At 57.3% G+C, this 9,693-nt stretch overlaps 1 protein-coding gene across 1 annotated transcript; it reads right to left on the minus strand.

Annotated features, from left to right (window-relative positions):
* Nucleotides 1–1,965: 1,965 nt before the first annotated feature.
* On the minus strand, nt 1,966–9,601 carry LOC104534538 (autophagy-related protein 9A-like). The gene is given in 14 exon segments (XM_010180680.1): nt 1,966–1,971; nt 2,079–2,221; nt 2,350–2,572; nt 2,747–2,864; nt 3,277–3,347; nt 3,349–3,498; nt 3,808–4,053; nt 4,917–5,096; nt 5,319–5,472; nt 5,821–6,569; nt 7,506–7,647; nt 7,751–7,912; nt 8,220–8,284; nt 9,564–9,601. Coding segments are annotated over 13 exon segments (2,373 nt in total). The 5' UTR covers nt 8,249–8,284; nt 9,564–9,601.
* Nucleotides 9,602–9,693: the final 92 nt, after the last annotated feature.

Genomic DNA, 9,693 nt, shown 5'->3' on the forward strand with positions numbered 1-9,693 from the left:
CAGCATCCACCAGCCCCGGGGAGGCTCAGCTCCGTGCAGGGCCACAGCCCAGGTGCCAGAGGAGACCACTGGAAAGCTGGGGTTCCTGCAAGCTTTCCTTTCAGTTTCCCTTCACCACGCCAAGGACAGCCCCAAGCAGGAGCTGCTGCAGGGTTGTTGCAGCCACTCCTCTGTGGAAGGATCTCAGCAGTCCCCAGACCCCCAGCTTAGTTCTGACTCCAGCGGTGAGGAGCTGATCTCTATCCCCAGCTCTCTTACAGACCCAAGAGCCGTTGCAGCTCTGGTCCGTCCCTCCCCATCACAGCAGGGAGCCCACCGCCACCCCCAGAGAGCCTGCCCCTAGGCGAGCACCCCAGCCCTGCTCACACCCTGGCGACATGGGTGCAGGTACTTGGGCAGCAGGCAGTTTGGCAGTGCACACCCAGCCCAGGCTCAAAGGGCAGAGGGCGATAACCACGGCAGGGGAGGAGAGGAGAGGAGGCAGAGCAGGGCCTGCGGTGCTTGCAAAAGGCAGGGCAAAAGGAAACAACCCCTGCCAGAGGCAAGGGGAGGGGGGGAAGAGGGAAAGCAAAGCCTGGCAGGGGTCAGCTGGGATGCAGATCCTCACAAGCTGCCTCTGGGAGAGAAGAGAGGGAAACCAGAAGGATGGTGCGAAGGTCTTGTCTGAGGCCACGCTGCACAGCTGGGATCCTGATCTCCATGGCCTTTGCCTCTCCCTTCTGGGTTCAGGGCACCCCTCCTTGTCTCCCAGGTATGAGCCAGCTGCTTGGCCTAAGGTCTCCACAGCAGCTGAAGCCATGTTGCAAGCAAAAGGATGGTTTCAGGAGGACAGGAGGAGCTGAAAGCCCCTGGGTGAGATGTGAGACATGCCGAAGCCTCTGCTTAGGGAAGAGGAAAAGCCAAATACCACAGAAATGGCCCCATCGGGAGGACAGACCCAATGCACCACAGCCTGGGCATGGGGAAAAGGCCTTTACAATGCCTGGGGGAAGGGAACCATAACACAGAGCACAAGACCTTCAGGGTGGGCTCCGAGGGGGCTCCGGGCACTCCTGGGAGATGCCAGGCTGCTGCACCCCGAGGTCTCTTTGGCACTCCAGGAGGCCCTGCTAGCAGCCCGCATCCCAGGGGTGCCACGCAGCGGGGAGGATGCTGCCCTAGCCCAGAGGTCTGGCACAGAGGCTGCCAGCTGGGAGGGACATCAGGGACCCCACCGACCCTTCCTTGTGTGCAGAGGGTGGGCCAGCTGTAGTGAGAGCTGGGGGAGAGCTGCAGCATCCCCGGATCCTGGCAGGAGCTGTTCCCACCAGCTCTAGATCCCATCCCTTCCCACACCAGCAGCAGCTGGGGCCCATCCCAGCAGAGGGGTGGGCGACTGCCCCACTGCTGTCCTGTTCTGGGCTGAGAAGCACAACACTGGTTCTCTCCAGGAGGGCAAACGTGGTCCTGGGTGCCTCCTGAGGGCTGCAGGCAGGGCAGGTGCGGTGCTACAGGCTGAGCCTGACTGCCCACAACAGCTCCTGCCTTCACTTTGGAGACAGGTCCCAGCTCCCAGCAGACATCTGGAGCTGGTGCCATCTCGCATCCCTTTGAACAGCAGCTGCTGCCGCCACCTCCACACCAGTCCACAGCTCCCCGCTGCTAGTCCAGTCACGTCAGCTTCAGCAGGCTGAGCAGCCATCCTCTGACACGGACGACACAGATGTGAACACAGACACACGTATGTACTCACACACACATCCACCCCCCGAGAGTCAGAGCGGCGGTGACTTCACACAGCTGGACACAAGGTGCCACCGCAAAGCCGTCGGCCTGGCAGTTTTGTCTCTTCAGCAATTGATGGCAACAAAATGGAGCCCAGGGCTGTCCCGTGCACTCAGGACAGGAGAAGAATCAGGCTGATGCCATCCTGCTGCCCAGGCGGCTCCCAGTCTGCAACCCCCACGAGATCCCCAGTCTACAAGGCTATACCTGCAAGACAGAGAGGGGATGTGGCACCTATCGGAAGCAGCTGCCACCACCCCAACCTGGCACCTCAAGTACATGTCTACCCTCTCAGCCACAGCCTTCACTCCTACCTTGTGGATCTGTGGTGGAAGCTCATCCTCCGAGCTCTCCTCTGGCACGGGCTCTGGGTGTCTCGCCGCCTGCCCGTCCTCAGCCCAGCCTCCTAGAGGGAGGCGGGAGAAGTGTGATGGGGCTCTGTGTACTGTGCCCGGGTCTGCAGGAGAGGCAAGGAGGAAGATGAGCTACCTGGGGCACTGCCGGTCTCCAGGAGGAGGCAGGCTGCCTGTGCCACCCATCCAGGACATTGGTTATGGGGTTTGACCCGTGTCCTGGCTCCCCTACCTGTGATGCCACCGTATCGCCGCTGGAAGCCAGTCTGCAGCGTGGCCATCTCCTCAGCAGGCTGCCTCGGTGAGGCGAAGGGGTAGCTGGCCGAGCGTGGGATGGGGACGGAGCCACACCGCTGGGCATCCAGCTCCTCGTGGGCACTCTCCCCACTCTCGTCGCTCTCCCGCCGGTGCCAAGTATGCCGCTCGGGCTCCAGCTGGGCGTGCTGCTTGTGCAACTGCAGGCCAAAACATGAGTGAGTCAGCTGTGTGGGAGATCCCAGATATCAAAACAAACCCTTTCCTCAGCGCTGTACGAACAGTGGTCTCAGCTCTCACTCACACAGGGCACCCCAGTCCTGCCTGCCCTGGCCCCACGCTCCCTCTGGCTGGCCCAGCTCCAGGCTGCTCACCTCATGCATGTAGAGTGCGTGGAGACTCATCTCGGTGGAGGCGTACTCCGACAGGATCATGCTCTGTAGCTGACCCTCCCAGGCGCTGCTCCCCGAGCTCACGGTCCTCGCATCAGCACTGCCATGGGAGACACACAGGTGGTGTTTGCTGCCCAGGTGCCCCCCACACCGCCCAGCCCCTCTCCACTCTGTCAGCCTTGCAGAGATCCACTCCTAGGCTCAGTAGGAACAGGCCCCCTGTAGCATCTCTGCAGATGAACAGGGTGACCAGCCCTGCTATGGCACTGCCTCTTCTCTACCAGGGGTTTCTCAACACAGTGGTTACCTACAGGACAACACCAGAACCTCAAAAGTGTCCTCTGGGGACAGCCTAAGCACCTAGGCCTAACTCTGCTTATGAACATGTCCCTTGCTGTCCCAGGCTGCAGAGACAAATGCCACCGTGCACCTAGGACAACAGGATGGCAATCAGACAAGGGTTTAAAGAATCTGCAAGGCGTCTGGCCGCCCTTCTCCAGCCTGCAGCTTACCCAGAGGCAGTCATGGCACTGCCGCCCCGAGGCTGCGCTCCCTCTCCATCCCTTCCCGCCGTCTGGAAGCCCACTGGGAGGCTGCTGGGCAGACTGGAGCGGGGAGAAGGAACGCAGGGCTGAGGCCACTTCAGAGAGATGGCGGGAGGCCTGTCCATCCCGGCCCATGTGGAAGCCCAGTGCTGAGGAGCCCGCTATCACATTGGTAATCAGGCTGTGGGGCTGCATAGTTGAAAAGGAGAGAATCACTGTTCTGTGCAGACTTGCAGAGCTGATCCCCTGCCAGCAACACAGAACTGAGGCACCCCAGCTCTCTCAGCCCTTCTCTCACCTCACAGCACCTCAGGACAAGCCTGCTGCCTTCTCTAGAAACCCAGCAGCAGTCCCAACTAGTTCTGATCTATCACATTTGCATCCCCAGATCCAGCTCTGGCAAGAGCAATATTGCCCAGAGGGCTGATTATCAGCTTCTCAGCATCCAGCAAGCACCACAAGAACACCCCACTTCCACCCCCCCCTCAGTCTGGGCACCTCCGACTCCGACTGCAGGGACTGGATGGAGCTGAAGAGGGCGTTTTCGGGGAGCACAGCCTGCTGGGCCAGCGCCACGCTGCTCTCCCGGTGCACCCGCTCCTTTAGGAAACCGATGAAGGCCGTGCTCTCGCGGGGCGGCTGCCACTTAGGGTTGGTGATGGCAAAGTGCATGAGGGACAGCTCCGTCTTGCCATCTTCAGCCTGCTGGTAAATGGAGGCCTCCGTCTTCCCCGCTGACATCCACTGCAGAGCACAAACAGGTAACGAGGGCCAGGATCTGCTTTACACCCCCACCAGCCCTGGGAATCCCGCCATCGGTCTAGGCAAAGTACACAACACCCCCAGCACAAGCTGGGCCACGGCTTCACATGCAGCAGGTGCTACAACAAAAGCCTCACACTAGTTCAGGCCTTGCAGCCCAGGGAAGAAGCAGCATCCTTCACCTCCACCCCAGGACATGTATCACTGCAAGGGAACTGGAGAGACGGGGGCTAGACACAAAATATGGAGCTGAAAGCTTTGTCTTGCACTCTCCAGGCTGCAGCAGGAGAGACTACAGCCAACAAATGACTGTTCTTAAAAGCTTCCTGCCACAGTGAGTCCAGTCCCTCCCTAGTTCACGGCCCTGTCACTAGGGAGTCCTTCCTGACAATTAACCTAAATTCCCAAGCACAGGAAACAGATGGATCCCCTTTCCCTCCACACTAGATTTTACATAATGGCAAATGCTTCCGATCTCCCCGGGGCTGCCTCTCTCCTAGGCACAAGCAGCCCAGCTTCTTTAAGTCAGTTCTCAGTGGTTTCTCTTTCTAGGTGTCCAAGTACCTCAATTCCTCTTGCTGCAGACACAAGACTGACAGGCAAGAACATCAAATAAAGAAATGACAAAGCCCAGTTCACACAATATCACGTTAATAATCACAGCTAGGCCACAAGAGCCTTCTGAGGCTGCTGACCTGTACTGGCAGCCCCAGACACCCAGCAGAGAGGCAGGTGGCTAGGCTGTGAGCTGCCAGGAGCAGTGAGTTGTGGCCTCTCACGGGTCTGAAGGACCAGACATTCTGGTGGGGAGCCCAGGCTGCCTTCCCACCACCCGCAGGACCTACCGCTGGGTGGCCGTGCTGGCGCACATCCATCTGGGCAAAGGAGCAGGTGTCGCCCACACCCACCACCTCCACGGTGAAGTTGCGAAAGAAGTCAACGATGTCCAAGGACTTGGGCCGCAGGCAGATGATGAGGATCAGGGGGGTTATGATGGGACTCAGGAGCTCCTCCAGGATGAAGACCTGGGCACAGAGATGATGGGCTCAGCACAAGCTTGAGGATGTCAAAAACCCACAATCCCAAAGCCAGCCCCTGGCACCAGTCCATCTTCTGGGACAGGGTGTCTCTGAGAAAGCTGCCTTGTTCCTCTGCTAGCCCAGGAGCCGGTCAGCTCTCTGGCAGCTCCTCCCTCCTGCAGGGATGGGGGTGAGTCCTCACCCCAGTTCCTTGGAAGCCAAGCTCACCGCTTTGTACTGGAAGAGCTGTGCAAACTCGTCCCTAGTTTCATAGCGGTGGGCATTGCCCTGCCAGTGGTCAGGCATGTAGTGGATGTGTGCCAGGATGACTCGCAGCAGCTGCTCTGGGCAAAATACCAGGTGCTGGTCGGGGATGAAAGACCTGTAGGACAGGACAGGGAAACATCACAACATCACACCTCAGCTCCTGAGAGGGCAGGGTGACCCGTGGCCCTGTGGCCTTCACACCCAACCCAAACCTTCCTGCCAGCCCAGCTCTGGGGTGCTGCTGTACAGCTCCAGCAATGTCCCTCACATCATAAAATGACTGCACCCAAGATCACCACTACCCCATTCTCCTGCTTGCCCTCGACTCTCCCCAGGTGTGCCTTTCACTCATTCAGATTCGCGTCCACTTGCAACCAAGGAGCGTGTGTGCATGGATGAACGTCAGCCCCACTGCTCCCCACAGCGCTGCCAGGAGTACAGGGGCAGCACAGACCCACCTCACCTGCACACCGTGATGCCCACCCCAAGCAGGGTGACCGTGGTCAAGACGTGCTCGACCGCCAGCACGTCCTCATCATAGATGGTGAGAGCGATGAGCACAGCCAGGATGGAGCCAGCAAAGAAGGCCACATTCTTGGCCACGATGGTGAGGAGCGGGGAGATAAAGCAGTTCATGTACTTAGAAGCTGGCTTGTACCCCTTGCTGAGGCGCGAGTGCAGTTCGTGGTCCAGCTCGTTGAAGTGACGGAGGTAACAGCGGCCATAGAGAGACCAGCAGCGGGCGCCCAGGCTGCCCGGCTCCCGCTTCAAGATTTCCGTGTAGCTGAAGAAGGCATAGAGGATCTGCCAGATGAGGATGAGGGGGCAGAGGAGGAAGTTAGCAATGCCAATCCAGAGGATGCGAGTGCTGAGCTTCTCAGCCAGCTCCAGGCGGTTCCCAGCCCGCTTGTACTCAGCCTTCAGGCTCCACTCATTCTCAAAGAGGGAGCCAGGCCCCCAGAAGAAGATGAGCTCAAAGTTGTACTTGAGCCCACGCGTGTAGAAGACAGTGTCGCCCAGCAGGGGCAGGCGGAAGCGGATGGGCAGCAACGACTTGTTCACCATGGCCACCATGTAGTTCTTGAAGCGGAGGATGCGGTGGTAGATGTCCAGCTCCGTCAGCTCCTTCTTGTGGATGCAGATCTGGTGCTCCTTCTGGATCTGCACGATGCGGGCCTGCACCTCTTGCCAGGTGTAGTATGGCAGGGTGGACTGGAAGGGGGCAAGCGACAAGGTTAGGGGCAGGACACATCCAGGGACAGAATTTGGGCTGAGCCCACTCAAGCAGCAGGTCCCAGCATGCACCCTGGGGTGCTGATGAGGCACATGCAGCACCAGGACACGAGGCACCTCCCTGCACCGCTTCAGCCTGCAGTGAGCGAACTCCACACCTCACCCCAGTGCCCTTTACCCCTTGATTAGCACAGGTGACCATTTCCCAGCCACTTACACACCAGCTGCCTTGGAGGCACAAACACAGCTCCAGGCTCCCATGGGGCCTCCCAGAGCTGCTGTCTGGACTCAACAGGGGAAGGGACTTAAGCAGTGTCCCAGAGGGAGCCTGTGGAAGAGCCAGGGACAAACCAAGCCTCTTGGCTCACCCCACCTTTCTCAAGACACAGTCTCTACTCAAGGGATGTGCACACACCTTTTGGTGCTGTACATCAGAGCAAGGACTCGCCTAGGATACATCTGCAAGCCTCAAACCCTATCCTTGACACACCAATCTCCAGTGTGGTCTTCATCAGACAGGCAGCTCTCTGCCTCAGTTTCCTCCCCAGTGAACAAGACAGATGATGTTGTCCACAATCCAGGGAGGTACGAGGATATCCTTGCTTATGCCTTCTCTGTTGAAAGCCATCACAGAAAAAGCCATCACAGAAGCATAAACATATTGGGTGGCAGATGGCAGAGGCATGTGCCAGCAAGCAGAGAGGCCGCCTGGGCAGAGAGGGGTTAACGCGAAATAAGTTGGCTGCTGAAGAGGCTGAAAGGAGACCTGCGTGGCTATGTTGCAGAGGGAAGGCACAGGTTTCTCGGAGAAGCTGGCTCTGAAGAGGAGTGAAGGTGAGCTGCTTCTCGCCATCCAGCAAATGCCTCCCCCATCCCTTAGCAGTCCTGCACACAGCCCTTGGCCCAGCTGCTTACCATGGGGATTTTGAGGGCATTGATGTAGAAAGAGTGAATCTCCCAGTAGCAGCAAATGTTGTAGATAAATTTGACGAGCCGGTGGATCCAGAAAACCCCAGCTATCACCAGGATGCAGATGAGGAAGCTGTTTGCCTGGATTCTGCAAGCAAGAAGAGGCAAGTATTGGGACACAGGCCCAGGCAGGCACCCCAAGTACCTGAGAAAGCAAGAGCAGGGGCTAACATGCCTTCCACTGCCCCTACCTTGCACTGCAGACATTTGGAGGCAGGAAGGCATCTGGCAGAGTCACCTTAATGGGCTCAGTGGGATGCTGGCTGTGATTTACCGCTTTGTTGGCAAAAAGGATGTCGTAATCAACGCAGCTTATAAGAAAGGTGGTAAATGCCACCACAAAGATGAACTGCCTGTGAAGAAAGGTAGAGGGCATGAGAGAATCGCCTTTCTGCCTGTGTCAAGAGGAGCAAAACATGAAGAAGGCAAGGTCACACAACACAGAGATGCATTCCCACAGTCCTGATGGCAGGGAAGCTCAAGGGCGCCAGCTCCTCGAAGTGGGATGCAGGTTTGGGGCAGAGAAAACCCTAACAAAGGGGAGATGGGACAACTGTAAAGGGAACCCTCCCACCCACCCAGCTGCAGGAGCCTGGCAAATTCCTGTGGCTGTTCCCCAGCAGATATCACAGTCCCAACGGAGAGGGAACCTGCACTTACATGAGCTCAAAGATCTCTCCAATGAGCATGCAGGTGAAGCCATTCTTCTGATGCAGGTTATAGACGTGAAAGCTACAGTCAAGGAGAACACTCTGGAAAGGCTTCTGTCCCACTGCTATCTGCAGCTCCCCAGTCAAGCCTCCCTCCACCACCAGTGGAAACCCTCTCCCACCCCTACTCATCAGCAAGGTGATTCTCCACTGCAGGGAAATACACGCTGCCCAGGTAAAGCACAGCTGGGATAAGAGGACTTGGCTTCATCTGAGCTGCTTTCTTTCCTCACCCAGCACCCAGAAGGACGTCTGTAACAGCACAGAGTGGAAACTCAGCCTGCCCTCAGACCATACAAGGGTGGGCAGGGCAGGACAACACAGAAACAGGCAAAAAATGCATGTAATAGCCCCAGCACCCGTGACCAGCACCTGCTCCTGCCCCCTGGCAATGTGGTTAGCATAACTGACACCATTTCATAAGACAAACAGTCATTCTCTGCGACCGAGAAGCTCACCTGTTAGTTCTATTTCCCCCATTATCAGGCCCTTAAGGTTCTGTGAACCAAGCAGATTTGTTCACAAACCAAACAGATTTCTTCTTCCCCTCCCTCCTGGCCTCAAGAGTCCTGGGCACCAGGCCAATTACTTTCTTCCTTGCTGGCCTTGAAGGTCTCAGGCACCTGGCCAACCCAGTGGTGGTGACAACCCCATCACAAAACAAGGAAGCACACACAGCACAGTCCATCAAATCAAAGAGCTACAAGTCCTAAGTAGGAACCTGAACCAGAGCTGCTGCTGGACAGCGAGGACCCTCCAGTTGCCAGGCATTCCTCCACCACCGTCTGCTTCCTCCAACAACTGAGCAGGTGACTTGTACTCTTTTATATCATTTTCGAGCCTAGATTACAATTGTTATCCTGATACAGCAAACCATGCATTAAGATCTAACCCGATCTGCAGAGAATCCAGGTGATTAGAAACCACAAGCTAAGCAGTGCTATGAAATTCTGTACTATGCTACTTATAAAATGGTATTACACTGATTCTGCTGACAGAAATCCTGTGCTACTCTGATTATAAATTCTATTCTATGCTAATCATAATATCCTGTTAAGGAAATAGCTTTAGTAGTAACTGCAGCTTAGTGGCGTCATCCCTCTGCCAAGCATCATTAGAAAAACCTGTCTGTCCCCTCAATGCCGGCTGACAGCACCCCACAGGCACGGGGGTTCTGTCACCCACCCCTCTGGAGTCGTGTGATGTCCTACGGGAAGCTGCAGACGCTGTCCCAGCCCTGAGTCACCCCAGAGCCCTGCAGCAGCGGGGTGCACCCTGCCCCGCCAAAGGATATGCGAGAGAAGAAGAGGTCCAGGTTCTCGATGTGATGCCACGGAGCTGAAGGAAGACAAGCGCGGGTTGAGGGGCCCTCCAGCACCCCCAGCCTCCCTGCGTGAGGGGCACAACCCCACCTCTTCCCCCCT

This window comes from Mesitornis unicolor, unplaced genomic scaffold (assembly GCF_000695765.1).
Source record: "Mesitornis unicolor isolate BGI_N332 unplaced genomic scaffold, ASM69576v1 scaffold37233, whole genome shotgun sequence".
Classification (NCBI taxonomy): Eukaryota; Metazoa; Chordata; class Aves; order Mesitornithiformes; family Mesitornithidae; genus Mesitornis; species Mesitornis unicolor.